General features: G+C 38.7%; 1 protein-coding gene across 1 annotated transcript in view; it reads right to left on the bottom strand.

The window, feature by feature from the left end:
* Positions 1–1,290: 1,290 nt before the first annotated feature.
* Positions 1,291–18,028, bottom strand: part of CRPPA (CDP-L-ribitol pyrophosphorylase A) — a 126,163-nt gene continuing 109,425 nt past the window's right edge. The window contains exon 10 of the mRNA XM_050890925.1: positions 1,291–1,444. Coding sequence (XP_050746882.1) covers positions 1,340–1,444 — 105 coding nt within the window. The 3' untranslated portion in view covers positions 1,291–1,339. The remainder of the gene's footprint in view (positions 1,445–18,028) is intronic.

Raw genomic sequence — 18,028 nt, 5'->3', positions numbered from 1 at the left:
CTAAGTTTTGTCTGAGCACCAAAGGGGGTGGAACATGGTGGGATTAAGGGGAGGAATGCTGGTTTCAGAGGGAAACTTGCTGAACTGACAGTGCTCTTGCTCAAGACAGACTGAATGGGGGACTCACTGGACACTTCTGCTGGGGATACTTCTCTAAGACCTTATTCCAATCACGGCAGGTACGTAAGACATTAACCTAGTCCCTTCACAAGTTGCAGGAGAGCTGGAATTCCTGAGTCTGATGCACAGGGAGGCACAGGTGTTTTCAGGGACTGTCCTCTTCTTGTATTGCTCTTAGTGGTTGTGATACCTGGAGATACTCCACATAATAACCATTCACCATTTCACCTTCCTGTCCCAACCTCCACACTTGAGTATCAATGTAGCATATATTTGAACTCGTAACACTCACATTCTCTTCACTACTATTTAATACATACATACGCTAACCAGCAAGAGATGAAAATTGTATTCTTGTAGATGAGTTAACAGAAACTTCCTATTTCCCCATTATCTACAGATTGGGTTGTGAAACATTTTTTTCGGTCTTAACCCTTTTCTCTTCCTTTAAGCATGCATACACACATACATGCATATACATATACACATATGCAAACACAAAAAGTATGTGTAATACAGTACTCAGTGGAGCTACTGGAGCTAGTTCTGAATGATGGCACATGGGTACTGGAAGAAGTGTAGCACTAAGGAGTGCTACAGCCAGAGCATACTGCATCTGGAAAACGGGTTTAGCACCTCGTTGTCCCCATGCACATCTTTTCTTTGATTCGAGGTTACCTTCATTCCATGAAGGACAGGGACCTGACCCTTCAAACACTTCTTGCAACATGCGTTTCTGTTGATGTCAAGAAGGCTACACTGTATAATGAACTCTACACTCACTAATAGGTATAGCAGCAATTTTTAAATAATTTCATATAAAGAAGATGAGCTGTGCTTTAGGATTATTTTATCTTAAATAGAATTTAATTCATGCAGTCCTAGAGTACAACACACATACATGGGTTAAAGACAATTCTGCATGAATGCTTTGGTGTCCTCTGTGCACCTTTTTAAATGATCAGTACCTCACAAAAATGTTTCAGTATCATTCCTCACAGTATGTACCCAGCGTATCTCAGAATGATTCGTATTTCATTTTACACTCTATACGTAATATCAGACTTGCATTTTAAGTATCAAAAATATGTTGTTAAAAGATCTGAATAGTAAATGTCATAAATCCAGAGTTTTCACCAAAGGGTAAAATGATTCAAGACCTTTGGTGAATGGATGATGAAAAAGAAACATTTCCAAAAGCTACACTTGATTTATGGTCTTATGCTACCAACAGCTGGCCGATCAGGTCCGGGTTTCTGTCCCTTATTAATGCCATGATAAGAGCAGCAGCAGAATTTACTGTCTCCTGAAGCAGCAAATGGTCCTGGGGAAAAAAAAAAAGGAGTGGGGAAAACAATATGTTAACAAAAGTGGAAAAAGTAAATATTGAAAATGAATTTTCAAGCATGCAAAATTACCATATGATTGTTGAAAAAATAAAAACATTTATTTGTACTTATTAGAAGAAGAACTTCTAAAACTTATATTTTAAGGAAACACAATTTCATAGTAATATCCATTCTCCAATCTCCATGATGATTTAAAAAGCAAAACTATTTTTTTAAAAGGAATATATTTTAACTGCTAGAATTAATGCCATCTATCCAGAGACCACCAAACCAGAAGCTTGATTCTGTCACTTGCTTCCTAACTGATTTTTAAAATCTAAAAGGTAGTAAAAATTTTGGGTTTGAAATCATTGGAACAAAATGGAGGATTTAATTGAGTAGCATAGTTAAAGACCTGTAACTTTAAGCACCTACTGAATCCCATCTGTAGTCTACAAACTACTTAAACTCACACAGGCATTTAAGCACTGTGACTTCAGTAGTTTAGGCTGATCTTTGTATCAAATAACTTTAAAAAGTAGTCTGGTTTTGATAGGCAAGTATAGAGACCAACACAGGAAGAAGTAATAAAATGAGACTTTGATTCTGTGCTTCTAACTGAGCACTCCAGCTCACATTTGAAAGACTCCTTTGTCTAATTGCCAAGTTTTCTTAATTGTATTGACTATAAAAGGTTGGCCTCTTGCTACCAGTAACATTTTCATTTGCGCACTGGGAAAATATCAATAGGTGTAGTCAGGCACAGACACATCCCTGGAGAGAGAAGTAGGAGGAAATAATTTCTGTGAAGCAACAGGGAAAAAGAAAGGTCTACAAAACTCTAGGGAGAATCTAGAAGAGTTTCAAATACAGAAGGGGAGCTACACAGAGAAAGCAAGAGCTGTTCTCCATAGCCATAATGGATAAAACTGGAAGCAATAGGCTTGAGGGAACTTAAACTGGGATATAAGAAGTCAGGAAAGTTGTTTTAACAGTAAGGACTGGTATACAATGGAACAGATTATTGGACAGATCAAGGAAACTCATCATTAGGGTCCTGTAATATGAGACACACATACATGTAAAATGGGATGCAGGTACATCTTCCTGCGTGGCGCAGGAGGATGCAGCAGTTTGATTCTGTATCTTTTCACTACTATTCTTCTAAGATGCTGTATCAAGGAAGAATTTGTAGGGGACGTTTAAGAAACTTGGATTAATGGAGAAAGAGGAAACGGTTTCAACAACTTATACAAAAACACACTGTTAAAAACTGCTTTTTAAGGAATAAGGCTACTGCTGAAGGGACCTCCCTATTCAGTTAGCACAGAGGGGAGCTGTAGACTAAGTTGGGTTTGAAGGAAAAACTGAAGGGGGAAGGGTGTCCCCGGAACACTCTCAATGTTGAAGCAGGTCCAGAGGAGGGCCACAAAATGATCAGAGGGAAGGAACACCTCTCCTGTGAGGAAAGGCTGAGAGAGTTGGGGTTGTTCAGCCTGGAGAAGACTCCGGGGAGACCTTATTGTGGCCTTTCAGCACTTAAAGGGGGCTTATAAGAAAGATGGGTGTCATGGTTTAACCCCATCCGGCAACTAAGCACCACGCAGCCGCTCACTCACTCCCCCCACCCAGTGGGATGAGGGAGAGAATCAGAAAAAAAACCCAAACAAACTCATGGGTTCAGATAAAGAAAATTTAATAGGACAGAAAGGAAGAAAAATAATGATAATGATAATAATAAAATGACAATAATACTACTAAAAGAATTAGAATATACAAAACAAGCAATGCACAATGCAATTGCTCACCACTCACTGACTGATACCCTGTTAGTTCCCGAGCAGTGATCCACCCCTCCCAGCCAACTCCCCCCAGTTTATATACTGGGCATGATGTCATATGGTATGGAATATTCCTTTGGTCAGTTTGGGTCAGCTGTCCCGGCTGTGTCCCCTCCCAACTTCTTGTGCCCCTCCAGCCTTCTTGCTGGCTGGGCATGAGAAGCTGAAAAATCCTTGACTTAGTATAACTAAAAACATCAGTGTGTTATCAATCAACATTATTCTCATACTAAATCCAAAACATAACACTATACCAGCTACTAGGAAGAAAATTAACTCTATCCCAGCTGAAACTAGGACAATGGGGACAGACCTTTTAGTAGGGCCTGTAGCGATAGGACAAGGGGTAATGGTTTTAAACTAAAAGAGGGTAGATTCAGACTAGATATAAGGAAGAAATTTTTTACAATGAGGGTGGTGAAACACTGGCACAGGTTGCCCGGAGAGGTGGTAGATGCCCCACCCCTGGAAACATTCAAGGTCAGGTTGGACGGGGCTCCGAGCAACCTGATCTAGTTGAAGATGTCCCTGCTTATTGCAGGGGGGGTTGGACTAGATGACCTTTAATGGTCCCTTCCAACCCAAACTATTCTATGATTCTATGATAATCCTCTTACTAACTTTGTGCTTTATGTAAATGACAAGAAACATGCCAGAGAGGTAACTGGATAGAATTAGAAATAGCTAGTTTATACCTGATCCTTTTACCATTCCTGGAAAAATCAGATTTATATTTAACTAGAATTTTGTCCTAAAAATCACCAAATAAGTAAGCTGTTACAATTTGTAACCCCTCAAAAGATTACACTCCTCACAAATTCATGTTATATATTCTAATATGCAGTAAAATTATTTATTAGTGTTCTAAAAAATTGTCATAGAGTAAAAATGTTCACCACAGCTGTGTCTTGCTGTTTACTGAGTAACACCTCCCACTCAGTTAAGCAAGGAGTGCAGAAGTGTACTCAGGTCCTGCTCCTCCAGTACCTTTTGTCATGGACCGAGGGTACAAAGAGGAACTCAGAATCCACTACTCCAATTCGGTAGTGGTTTCATCTCCTCATTTCCCATGGGTATAAATAGCTGTATAATGTACAAGGAGAGCAGAAGTCATGTGTGTGCACCCACTCAGATGGCAAACACTGCAGTTGCTTTCAAGATCTAGCAACACATTTCTTGCTATTGAGCAATGCCAACCTCTTTGCGCCCCTCATTGCTTTTTGTTCAGTTTGTCTCGAGAAGCACTTCACAATTACAGACCCTGTTTTCCAAATGGGCTTCCAGCCATATCTGAAGTTGGCTGGAGGTGTATATTTTTTTTTCCCATTTCGCAAAAAAGAAATAAAATACACCTGGCCAGGAATGCTCTTAATGTTTCTCCCAATAAATCTTTCCACATCCTCTGTTGGTTTCTGGATTCAGTACACATTCCTTTGCAGTAATAAATTATTTAAGTTTTTGAACATAAAAGGAGGCAAGACAAAAAAATTTAACTTTCACAGGAGAGATTGAAAGTGACACCATAAGATTCCTTTAGACTGAAAAAAGCTTTTACTAAAGCTAAACCTAAGGTTTTAGTGCTAATTTCCATGTTCTGAAGGAAAGACATGCAAAAAATTAAGAGTAGTATTTGTAACGCAGGCAATACTGCACAATACAGAAACCTGCATGCAGAAGTGGTCTATAAACCACGCTGAAATCAACTGGTGAATTGCAATTTGTTCAAAAAGAGAAACACAAAAAGTAAGCAGCACAAATTAAAATGCATTTGCAAGTTTACAATTACTTCACTTCTAATAATCTGATTATTAATACTATCATTATAACTATTCAGGAAACCTAGTGGTTCCTGTCTTTCTTAGAATCAATCAATACAATGGCGGGAACAATGAACTGCCAGACAGGATTGGCCCCTGTACAGGACTGGTCCCTGTAAGTCTGTTTTTGGAAATAACCAAAAGTGTATTCTTTAAGTGAATGTACATTATCTTACTTAAGATAACAAATGTAGAAAAGATATTCTTAATTTTATACAGTTACAGTTGGTGGTTAAATGACACCATGAAGCATGTACTGAAGCTTTCAACAGGGCAATCCTTTAAAGTATTTATCATAGGGGTTACTAATTTTTAGATGTATGCTGTTGCTCCTTCCCGGTACCACTGTCTCAGTCTGATCTCAGGGTCACCTATTCATTGAACAGCGTCCAGCACCCAGGCCTACGAGCCAGCCTCTCAGTGCAGGAGAAATCAGTGCCACGGAGGTCAAGTATGTGCCAATTTTAACTTGCTTTATTCTCACAGCCACAGTCTTACTGGAAAGAGGTAGTAAATAACGCAAAGAACTGGACTCTTCCAGGAATTTCAAAATCATTGTATATCCTGTATCTTTCTGAGAATCAAAACTCGCTCTTATGCTAGGAATCGTTGTTGTAGTATCCGCTGGTCATAGCCTGTGCATAATTTATAACTTTTGTTGATCATTTCCAGTCCTTATTATCACAAAAAAGAGAACAGAAAAAGAAATTCTAGCAACTGAAAGAGAACACATTGTTAAAAGTGTAGGCATAACAGTGACTGACACAATGGTTAAGTTGTATCTTAAGTATTCTTTCCTCTCCTCTGAATCCTGGTGGGACTTTATTTCATTTTAGGCCATTACTGTGCACGTAAGCGGATATTTTCAACGTGCCACAATGACACCTAGCTTTTTCCTAATTAGTTATATGTAATTTGTATGCCAGCAGTGTTTATGAAAAATATTAAAAAGAATTAAAATGACAGAATTCAACAACAACCCAGGAAAGAAAAAGAATCTTGTGGGTCTTTTTATTAATTTAAAGTTAAACAAGTAAGTGAACACTTCAAGTTCCCCGGCTATACCCTTAGAAGACCCATGTTTCTGACACTGCAATGTTATTTCTGGCAACAGTGCTGATTACAGCTGATAGTGCCTACAGGGAGGCTTCAATAAGGATGCCAGGACAAATTTAATCTACCACACCTAACTCCATTGCACATACAGGCCTCCAATCCTCTTTTATATTCAATGGCATAGCACTAAATCTTTCAAAAATCTCATTATTAGTTGCAGGAAGTCAAATAATCAAGCAGAACCAGGTCTTCACATGTCTAATTGCCTGACGTGTTTGCATATATTGTAACCACGATAAAAAACAGGATGTAAGAACAGAACGATCAATACAAATCCTCATGTAGCCCACAAGAGCTCTTGCATGTTATTGCCCACCCACTGCTCAGCGTTGCAAATTCCAAGCAGAGAACATACTTCAGCCTGCTAGTCAGTGAGTGCACATCCGTGCACGCGCTGGATGGATCAAACACGAATAGTTCTTTTCCTCATCAACGGAATCCTTAAAAAAGACTGTGACCTTTAAATAAGACTCAGAGGCAGTAACGACTTTAATGGATTAATGACTGAAGTTCCACATGATCAACTGGTGTGCCATGATCCCCCCTAAACCATTGTGATATTCACTGTCTATTCATTTCATCCAGTTGACTTAAATGAGCCTCTTGTAAAAAGAAAAACCAAAACCCCCTAACATTTCTTGGCCATTAATAAATAGAATTTTTTATTGTTTGAACAGATGATTAACTACATTTATAAGCTAAAAACAAAACTTTTACCACTTTATATTTATGTACTTTGGAAAAGAAAGTACTCAGAAACACTGCCAACCTTATAAACCATAAATCCACATAACAGCACTTTGATTCCAAAATAAAATATCCACTTTGTCTGTTATTAAATAGTAAAAATATTCCAACATAACCATATTGTGTGATGGTTGTAACTCATACTCAGAATTTATTTGATGTAGAGTTACTGACTGTAGGGATTTTCTGGTCTGCAGAATAAGACTGGGAATGGATACAGGGACAGAGTTAAAGTTGTGTTTGGAATATGCAATCTGATATTTTACAAATGTGCGTTTATCTAAGAAACTGTGAGGATATCTGAACATTTACTGACATTCCCCGAACGATTCTTTTCCTTGCTTCAATCTATTTAGGATTTCCACCCCCCCCCAGCTAGAACTTCACATACATGCATTTCAATTTACATATGTACCAGTTCAGTTTAAGCATCGCTTGAAAAACACATACTACCCTTTATATTAGCTCAAAAAAAAAAATGCCTCTGTAGGTATTACCTTTGCCTTGTACTGCATTGCTCCAAAAGAATAAAACAGCTGTGTTCCATTATTTGCACTCCGTTTTGCTGTAATATTATTTGACTTTCCATTTAATACAGTTTTCAAAAGTGAATAGAATTGTAATGTTAGTCCTGATTATATGGCTGACAGGAAACCTGAAAACATGATTTAAAGACGCTGCTAAACTTAGGGAACATCAAAATCAGTACAGTTATGTTTGTACCAGGAACAGAAAGAGGGCCAGGGCATGCACTGGCATGCCCCTGCCCTTGCTGTTCCATTGTAAGCCTGCTCCCTGGCACAGTTTTGGCTCCTGCCAGCTAACATGTTCGTAGACAATGGCTGGGCATGGTTCAGGGGACAGCGCAGGCCAGGGACTGCTCCCAAGGGACAGTCTGAATGAGGCCACCCTCTTTTAGGAAAAGAATTTAGCCATATGGACATGAGGCACGCTGTGCCTTTTAGCCCTAGGACAAGAGAACCATCCCTGGCCTGTTTTACTTACCAGTATAGACGTAGTCTAAGTATCGCTGGGAAGTGACAGCTGAGCTTTTCTCTCCCTACCCAAATGCATCAACAATACATAGAACGACGATCAAATAATCCCCCCCAGAATGAGGCACAAATCCCATGTAGCTACCGCATAAACATAGTCATTTAAAAAAAGATTAACTGCTCTATGGACACCTTTCCCACCAAAACAGGGAAGGAGACAGGAACGAACCACACTGCAAGACAGCACTTGTGCTGTACTGTACATTCCTGCCACCTTACGGGAAAAGGCTGGGGCCAGCAGAAGGACCACGTGCCCACTGCTCCCTTTCGCAGGGTGGGCCTGGGTGCACACCAGGTACACCACAAGGCATGAGCGGAAGAGAAAAGGGCTGAAATAGTCTGCGTTCTGGCAAGCATCTTGCAAAAGACTACGTTGGCAGTACAAAAGGAGCTGCTGTTAATTTAAAACTCCACGGGATGCTGCAATTTATACTAAGGCTATACCAGGTGCCTCCAAAACTCGCCTGACGTCACATACTGACAGTGTTTTATTTGCACTCACAGAAACTGAGTAGATAATCTAGCCTCAAAAACCTCAATACTTGAAATTTTCTTCTTCAATTAATATTTTTCATTTAAAAAGATGATCTGAAGAAGGACTGAGGTTCTTCCACTCCCAGAAATCATTTGTATAACATGGTTTGGTGTTTAATCTCACCATGAGGAATTCTCTGGTAGATTCATGAAGAAGCATTTTTTCCTACTCAAGATATGTAGCGGCATGCATCTACATATTAAAGCAACCTCCATTTCTGTAACAGTACAAATTAATCTGAAGTCTCCTTTCTTCTTAAAATGCTTCCACATCACATTTTTGAATCCATGTGCCAAAGGATCTATTGATAAGTGACATCTCATTCATAATATCAATGCAGCAATTTACCTCAATGAGAAGATAGCTATGCAGATCATTCTAAAAGATAAGAAAACTATTTCTCTGAATTTTTTTAGATGTCCTTTCAAGTAATACATAATTAAGGTAGCATTTGAGTTCAGATAGGTAGCTGGGTTCAAAATTACTCCAGCAGGTTCATAATTGAACCTCTGTATACACAGCCTTGCTTCCTTTCTGAACTAAGAAAATGCAATCAATTCTTCATTAGTGGATGCTCCTAAAAATAGAAATAATTTAGAAAACTAGATACTCGGGATGCAATGAGGATTGAGAAGAGATGAGAGGCACTGGAAGAACCAAATTGTCACTGTGCTAATGGAGTCTAGCTGTCCTGGTTTCGCCTGGGGTAGAGTTAATTTTCTTCTTAGTAGCTGGTACAGTGCTGTGTTTTGGATTTAGTGTGAGAATAATGTTGATAACACATTGATGTTTCAGTTGTTGCTAAGTAGCGCTTATCCTAAGCCAAGGACTTTTCAGTTTCCCATGCTCTGCCAGCAAGCAGGTGTGCAAGAAGCTGGGAGGGAGCATAGCTGGGGCAGCTGGCCCGAACTAGCCAAAGGGGTATTCCATACCATAGAACTTCATGCCCAGTATGTAAACAGGGGGGAGTTGGCCAGGAGGGGCGGATCGCTGCTCCGGCATCGGTCAGCGGGTGGTGAGCAATTGCATTGTGCATCACTGGTTTTTTTTTTCTTTTTTCCCCCTCTTCTTTTTTTTGTTATATTCATTTTCATTATTACTATTATTAGTATTATTATTATATTTCATCATTATTGTTGTTAGTATTATATTTTACTTTAGTTATTAAACCGTTCTTATCTCAACCCAGGAGTTTTACCTTTTTTCCCTATTCTCCTCCCCATCCCACTGGGAAGGGGGAGGAGTGAGCGAGCAGCTGCATGGTGCTTAGCTGCTGGCTGGGGTTAAACCACGACACTAGCAGACCTCTTAGTTAATGAACTCTGATAGATCTGATTTAATTCCCTGCAGTTAAATGGTTGTACATCCATGCTACAATCAACCCAAACCCAGATAAATTATGCATAAATATGTGATACTGTACTGTATCTCTCTCTCCTGTACCATTGATCAACCATGCCTCTTATAGTTTGTCATAAGAAAATGGAGAGCCATCAACATTTAAAATGACTGTGTGGATACACTTAGGATAGACAAGTATCTTTAATCTTCTGGAGTCTGTAAGGATTATGTCCCTAATGCTATTGCGTGTATCTTTTCACCTAAGACTCACAGATTTAAAACTGAAGGTAAACATCGCTCTCTTGTTAAAAAAACCTCAACAAAACAGCACAAACAAAAACCCAAATGGGATTAATTCCTTTCTCTAGTATGAACGGAATAGACAAAATTCCCCTAAATCAGCAGTGTTAAAACAGCTCCATTAGCTACATGTTCTGCAGCATGTAGGTGACCAGGGTTCAGTTCCCTGCTTTGTGTGAGGTGGTTAATCCACCCCCAGCTCACACTTTTTTTGGATTGGGGTTAAAATTCCTGTGGAGGAATACCCATTCTACGTACAGTCGCTGTATCACAACAGAAAGATGACAAGACTCCAGCCTAGATGCTAGTCCAGATGCCTGGGAAGCAAGTGAAAGCTCTGTTCTAACTTTTGCTCCCAAAGTTTGTTTCTTTGATGTAAAACAGACAAACGGTGTTTGGAACAGACATGAGCTCGGTGCCAATGCCTCTGTCATCCACAGACCTAGGCTTTAAGTCTCCTTGTTCTTGTCCTCTCCAAGTTTTTGTTTTTGTTTTTTTTTCCCCCTGCAAGAAAAATTGTTAGCATGCTCATACTGAATAATCAATAAAAATTCCTGGACCAAAAAATTCTCTGAAGAGTTTGTTATAAAGAGCATTTTCAGCACATTCAATCATTGCAGCTTAAGCAAGAGTTTTCATTCAGTACTTATCACTATCTGATCTAAGCTCTTGGCAAGACTGAGTATGCCAGCAGTGACAGCACAACCGTCTGTCAACCATCTTTCCCTCTAAGTTGTTCAAAAAGCTACCTAATGCTTGAGCTAGCAGCCAATTCTGCCACCTGTATGGGACTGGTACAAAAATACTGGCAGAAATAAGCCATTTAACAGATGTGGTTGTCTGCAAAAGTATATTATGTGTTTGAGGTTTCTTAGTGGTGGTCTCTTAATACAGTATGTTAGCAAATAAGACTATAATATGAAATATATTCATGTTAATATAAGTTACTGTACTACCTACAGGCCCTATGAGGTATCACTCTGGTAACCTTGTAAAACACACCATAAGGGTTTTTAGGGGGAAGGAAAAAATGTTTCTTACTATCAATATAGGAAAACTGAAATGCTCCTGAGGCACAGGAGACTTGCTTTCTCCTTTGACAACCAGCACTGTAAGCTGCTGAAGAACTAAGATTGGGCTGAAGTCGAGTGAAGCTCTAGCAAGTCTTTCCTCTGGTTTCAGAAAGCTTTGGATCAATCGGATAGCACTAGCAAATTAACGTAGGAGTGGGATTTAAGCCTTCCACACAGCAGCACCATATAATAGCGTTTCCCTCAGTGTGTATGTGTGGTGGATCCTCTGCTGCCTGTTCCACTGTAAGAGTCTATAAATACTTTGATGGGCTGCGGTGTTAAGTTTTGCAGGTGGCCAGGAATACATAGCAGACCCACCACACATACACATACAGAAAAAATGGGTTAAGTAGTGCTGGCCTCCTGCAAAACATAACACCCCAATCATGCAAATTATTTACAGACTGTTGCAGTACACCAGGCACAAAGCAAAGACGGAGCAGCTACGGATCACGTATCAATGCATTTGACACATGGGGCTAGTAGCAGAGCAAAAGTGGTCCAGCACAGTTTAGCTGCTTTTCGCCTATTATAAGCTGAGAAATACAGCACCTTCAAGCTCAGTTCCACTCGATGACTAGTGTTTTAGCTCTAGTCAGCAGTATGTAGGAAGGCAAAAATGTGTATTAAGGGAAGATGGAGAGAAGCAGTCAGGGAACAAGTCAGGAGAAAGGGGAAAAGAAGAAATGACAGAGGTAAAAGATTAAGTACACAACTATCTCAATCCTCAAAATATAAAAAGACATGCCATTGCTAAAGATCAGGAGAGATTACTATCAACGCCAGAGGCTCTATCTGATAGGCAAACTGTGTCATACACTGCAGGTAAAAAAAAAAAATCTTCAAAGAACAGAGTAGGACGTTTCTGCCCAGTGAGATCTGAGGTCATCAGTGTAATCGTAAAATTATAAGTAGATAAGTATCACATATCTGAATGTTTCTCTATACTTTTAGAGCACTATGACATTGTTACTTAGGTTCTCACAAAACCTACCTAACAGGGACAGAGAAAACAATACAGCACTTCTTCATATAAACTTCTAGCAAGAGCAAAAAAGTACATATTTTATGGTAAATTTAACACAATATATTTCAATATTACAGGTTTTTCCTTTCTGTCCCATATTATATTGACAATATAGATTGGTCGTTGCACTTTTCAAGAAAAAAATGAACACAGTAGTTTGTAAACAGCTAAGTTGCTAATATGCAGTACAAGACATGAAACGCTTCAGCTATCACAGGTTACAGAATTTTGCATACAAATGCGCAGGAGCGGTTTCCCCATTTGTGACCTACAGTTTGTGATTATCAGTGTTCTATAGAAAGACTGGGCAACTTTTAATTAGTGACTGTAACGAAATGGGAAGGTCTTTGGAAAGAATGAGTGATGCATTTGAATCTCCTGGGGGATGCTGAAAATCAGTGCAGAGGAAATGTGAGCATTTTTTCCATTTTCTCAGTCTAAAGCACACTTTTCTCCCCTCCTATAGGTGCTAACTTCATATGGAATATTATGCATAATAGACATCCAGCTCTCCAAAATAAGAGGAGGCATGCTTCCATCTATTTCAATATAAGTGTTCTGTTTAGTCATTAAAATCTTCATTATACAACTCCTACAGACTGAATAATCTGAAATACAAGCACACAGCTGCAGTAACTAATTGATTGGAAACATTCCTCTTGATTACAGATAATTTATTTGAGATGGTTCAGAGGAAAAACTGTATAGCCTACTAAAAAACAAAATTAAAACTTCTCTTTTGGGGAAAGAAATAAACAAACCCCAAGAGATTCTGAGGGGCAAAGTATGCGTACACATGTGCTGGGCTATCGTTCATATCCCAGTCTTGTGGCTTCCAAACTTTTAGGATGATAACATCAGTCCAGTGGGGTAAAGGCCACATTCCAACCGTGGTTACAGAAATACAAACCAAAGTAACTACAGTATTATGAGCCCAGTTACTTTGCAGTTGCAGAGACTGAAATTCAGCTTTAAACTCTGTATTTTGCTACAGAAGACCTAATACATAACTGTTTTTAAACTGCTCTCTCAAAATTTCAAAAGCAGCTTTAAAGTAACTCAAATGTCAGCGTTATGGGCAGTGAGACACAGTGAGAGGGAGTGGCTGTCCAGAAGCTCCTTGTTAAGCATTTGATATCACAGATTTCCCTAATTTGATACTCTTAATTGAATCTAGCTAGTTGCTTGCAAGTGGCTCTCAAGTTGCACTATCTCATCATTCTGTGAGGAGGGACTGACTGCAGAATAAATCATAAAAACTTCATGTTTAAATTACACACTGAAATTTGAAAACATCCTTGAATCGCAACTTAACTTTTAAAATTGAATGTCCATCCTACATCTTTCATCTCATCACTCAAATTCTACTTCTTTGACTGCATCTGTGTGATGTTTAGGGATCGTTTATGTCCCATCTCTGACTTCTTTTCCTGTCTACAGCTGAGGGTCTACAGCCTACTGGAAGGCAACAAATATAAATTCCTTACAATTCAAGACTTTTATGTAAGGCCAAGCTAGTCTACTTTCCCCAAAAAATAAAAATACCAGACTGATGAAGAAGTGTCCAGAAATGAGACAAAAAGTTACAAGGACATGAGGTGACATCTCTCCTTGGAGAGTAAGAGGAGAGGAGTCAGCAGGGGAAAACCACGTTACAACACAAGTTACTAATAAAGATTCATTCCCATTGTCTCTCACACCAATATGACGTTTTAATACATTAGTTTTACAGTAATTCTGATTGTTCTCAACATCCCTTTGCACAGAACATGGACTTGTTCCCTGCTCCAAAGCAGTCTTCACACAGTGAACGTAATAAGCAGGAAAGGAGCTTGCATTTCTTGCAAGCATGAATAATTTTACGAGCAAAGGAGCTCTAAACACAAGTACACTCAAATATACTCAAATACACTCAAAACTGCTGTGAATGAAGAAAGTGTATTTGCCTCTATCTATTGTTTTCTTTCAGATATATTGCCTACACAATGTTTACCTACACACTTAAGGCTGGACAGTTTATCTGAGCAGCACCCTAGGACATGAACTGAATGAATCCCTATCCAGTATGCACAAGGAAATAATAATAATTTCTAAAAAAGTTGATCCAAACTCTCAATTTCTCTATTCTCTATTTCTTCGTCCTCCTTAATTCATAGGCTAAAGCCAGTGCAAATAGAGCATTTGCCCTTGTTAACGTTTTCAGCTAAGCAATGGAGGGTGCATATACATTTTGAAAAATTAATCCTAGAGTAAAGATGGTTCTTGAAGTCTGCTGTGAGCAGAGGCGCTGGGTTCAGAAAGCAGCAGCAAACAGCCCGTGTCCAATCCAACAGATGGGGCAGAGAAGAATCACAAAAACACACTGGGAAGCCACTGTGGCAAAGTGCTCTGTTTTCACCAAGTGGCTGAGAGGAATGGTGAGCACTGGACACGCCGTACCTTTCCATGGAAGCACGGATGGTCATAATGGATGGACAGGGCTGAGGGGTATAGTGCAATTTTTAAAGATACATCCTCAACCCAGCTGACTTGCTAGCAGTATGACTGGAACAGCACAAAATGTCAACATGGACTAATCACACGTGCGCTTACTCACTTTCTCAGCTGGTTTTTGCAGCCCCTAGGTAGCTCACGCTGTGATGGCTGTTCTGAGTGTGGGCCCCAACCTGATCATCCCTCCGTAGCTTGAATCGCATGGAGGAATCTCTCCTGCCATTAGCTACTGATTAAACCATCACATAGCTGGAGGGCAAACAGCCAGTTTCCAAAAAAACCCTTCGAGTGTAAGCCCAATGATAGGAAGGCAGAAGAGGGCCCACAACTTGCCTTGTAGCTAAAACACAGCAAGCAGATAAAGCAGTTAGTACCACTGGTCAGGGTTCATCAGTAAATCCTTATCCTTAAACTCAAAATGTGTAATCCTTACAACTGTAAGGGGACAGATGTGCTTGCTTTTAGATTCTAGTTTTCTTCTAGGCTATGAGAGTCCAGCTACACCACAAAGATAGAGCTCACAGATGTTCTCTTACATAAAAATCAGGGTTTGCCAAGACAGGCTTCTCTTTCTTTCTGCCAGCTAATATCAGCCCAAACCATGTAACACAATAGCCTGTCTATATACAAACAAAGGCACTCAAAATGAAAATATATCCAAGTGATAAAACTCTTGTAAAATAACAAAAAAAAAATTGTTTTGTGCTTTTAGAAAAATGGCTATTTTAAAACTTTAAAAAGAAACAGAGAGAAATAGAATAAAAAGAATAAAGGAATAAAGGAATGAGTCTTGCTTTAGCCAGATGGATTAATTGTACTCCATAATTAAGACATTTTATTAAAAATAAAACAGATGAAATATTTTGTTAGCTATGAACACATCTCTTTTTATGAGATTAGCATTCAATGTTAAGCTTATTCTTCAGGTATGTTGTATCTTGAGTTGCATGACAGAAGAGACTATGTTTTACAGCCTTTAACACTTTCAATTAAATTGTTACCAAAGTTTCCTTTCAAAACATCCTAAAACCATCTTGTGCCTACTTGCAACTTTAAATATGTCTGTGACTGTCTGCAAAGATAAGTTCGGTTCTTCCTAGTATCTTCACGTAATAGGCATTTGATTAAGAAACTATTTATGACAGTTTCCAAGGGCATGACTAAACGTGATGTGTAAGAGTTCACCACATCACTTACTCCGCACTTTAAAATTTGGGTCATCCAAAGCTAATTGAAATCAATGGGCTGAGAACAAGTGACCCGTGCTATTTTCATGGTGATGGGCACTAGTCTTTTTCATAAGTGTGGAGTGTTTTTGTTTTTCAGCTTTCCCTATAAAAGCTGAATATTCAGCTAAATATTACTGTCGCCAATATTTAGAAGTGATGCAAGAATCATGATATTGGATATTAAGTAAATACCTGTATAATTCACTTGCAGGATCTCTAAAGTATTTTAAAATATGTTAATTGGTAATAATATTTAAAATAAACTCAAGAATAATTTAGTGGGCTTAACAAAATTGTTGGATTATTTTCTGAATATAACTGTCAAAAATGAAAGCAAGCAGAACACTAAGAGTTTTCAATCTGATAGAAATTTTCACAGCAGTTAATCATTACAGATCCGGGACATAAGACTACAGAGGAATTTTAAATTGATTTTTAAAAGTCATTACTTTTTTTTAAAAACTGTATTGTAATAACAACATTTATTTTTAAGGGAAACATAGTAGCTTAATTTTGTTGGGTTCTGGTCTTAATATCCACAGCTACCAAGGAAATAAATCCCATGAAATGGTACAGTTACTTAACTGAGAACACTGGATAGCACAGATATGAATCCAAGCACCCACTGTGTCAGCCCAGCTATTACAGCCTGCAGAGCTGTTATGTCATAGATTTGTTTGGTTAAAAAGAAAAGGCATGTAGCTCTGTTTAAGCTTTATCCAGAATTAAAAACTAGTTCAGCTGCTCAAATAAGTTAGGTGTTAGTTAAGAACAAATCTCCTGGTGCTTCAACTAGAAAGCACAACTTTTACTCTTTCTCTGACTTTGAGTCACTTTTTTTTTTTCCTTCCAGCTTCAGTATTTGCTTCCAAGTTCACAGCTGCATTTACAACTGCATGTATCTTTTTACATGGGCAATGATTTCACATTGTTCATCTCCTCAGCCTGTATTGATTAGATGAGTGTGTGGTTTGGCTTTTCATGGACGTGTTTTAAGTTTCTTCTGGACAAAAGAAGTAATCTCAAACTCCATTTCCACTAATTCCTCTCTTGACTCAATATCTCTTTTGTCTTCAACAAACTACTCCCTTGTGCCTGCTCCTGGCCCCAGCTTTTACCCTGCATGCTCTACTTCCATAAATCTGCTGTCTATTCAGCAAGCAGAACTATGTCTGCAGCAGTACATACGTGCCACAGCCTCGTCTCTTCACACTCCTAGATGTCCTCAGTCACAATGTCTCCTTCACATTAACTACTGAGATTAACTTTCTATTATTTACTTGCAGCTCACCTGTTAGGAACTTTTGCATTAACTTTTGCTGCTGAATACCCTTTTATATGCTCAAAGTGAGATTCCATTCTCCCAGTCAAACAAATCAACTAACAAAGAGAGCTACACATTCCCTTCAAGGTCCACTAAGAAAACACAGGCTGTCTTGTGCTCGAGACTGTCTGTGGACTTGCTCCAGCCCAAAGATGGAACTTAAAAATCCTTACTCTCTCAGTTACTGCTTTCTGATTATTTCCCACTGGTTTCCACATATCCTTTCCTTTAACCAGATCTGATACTAGCAAAAAGGATTTCCTGAATTGATTGGCCTAACCTTCATCTGAAAAAATATTGTCTTCATGCCTCAGTTATTTTACTCTTCTTGTAACATTGATGTTGAAGCACATATTTTTATATAAACTGCATAGCGTAATAGAAACATGTATTAGAAAAAAACTTCCTGTCTTCAACTCCCCTGAAATTTTTGAAATATTTTTCAAATCTTTGCTCTCTTTACCAATATCCTGGACAATATAAGCAACTAGTTCAGTTTTTCCCAAGAATCCAAAACCTACACTTTCAAGACACAATCTGGCTTTTATATAGAGACTCATTAGGTCGAAACCCATTAGTGAAATCTTCCATAGTGGTAATGCATATATAACATACCAAGAGTATTATTTTGACTGATACTAGAATATCTGACTTATTTTCCCATTTTTTTCAAATGTTTTCA

Source organism: Gymnogyps californianus, chromosome 2 (assembly GCF_018139145.2).
Source record: "Gymnogyps californianus isolate 813 chromosome 2, ASM1813914v2, whole genome shotgun sequence".
In the NCBI taxonomy this organism is placed as follows: Eukaryota; Metazoa; Chordata; class Aves; order Accipitriformes; family Cathartidae; genus Gymnogyps; species Gymnogyps californianus.
This window is presented reverse-complemented; position numbering and strand designations above follow the sequence as displayed.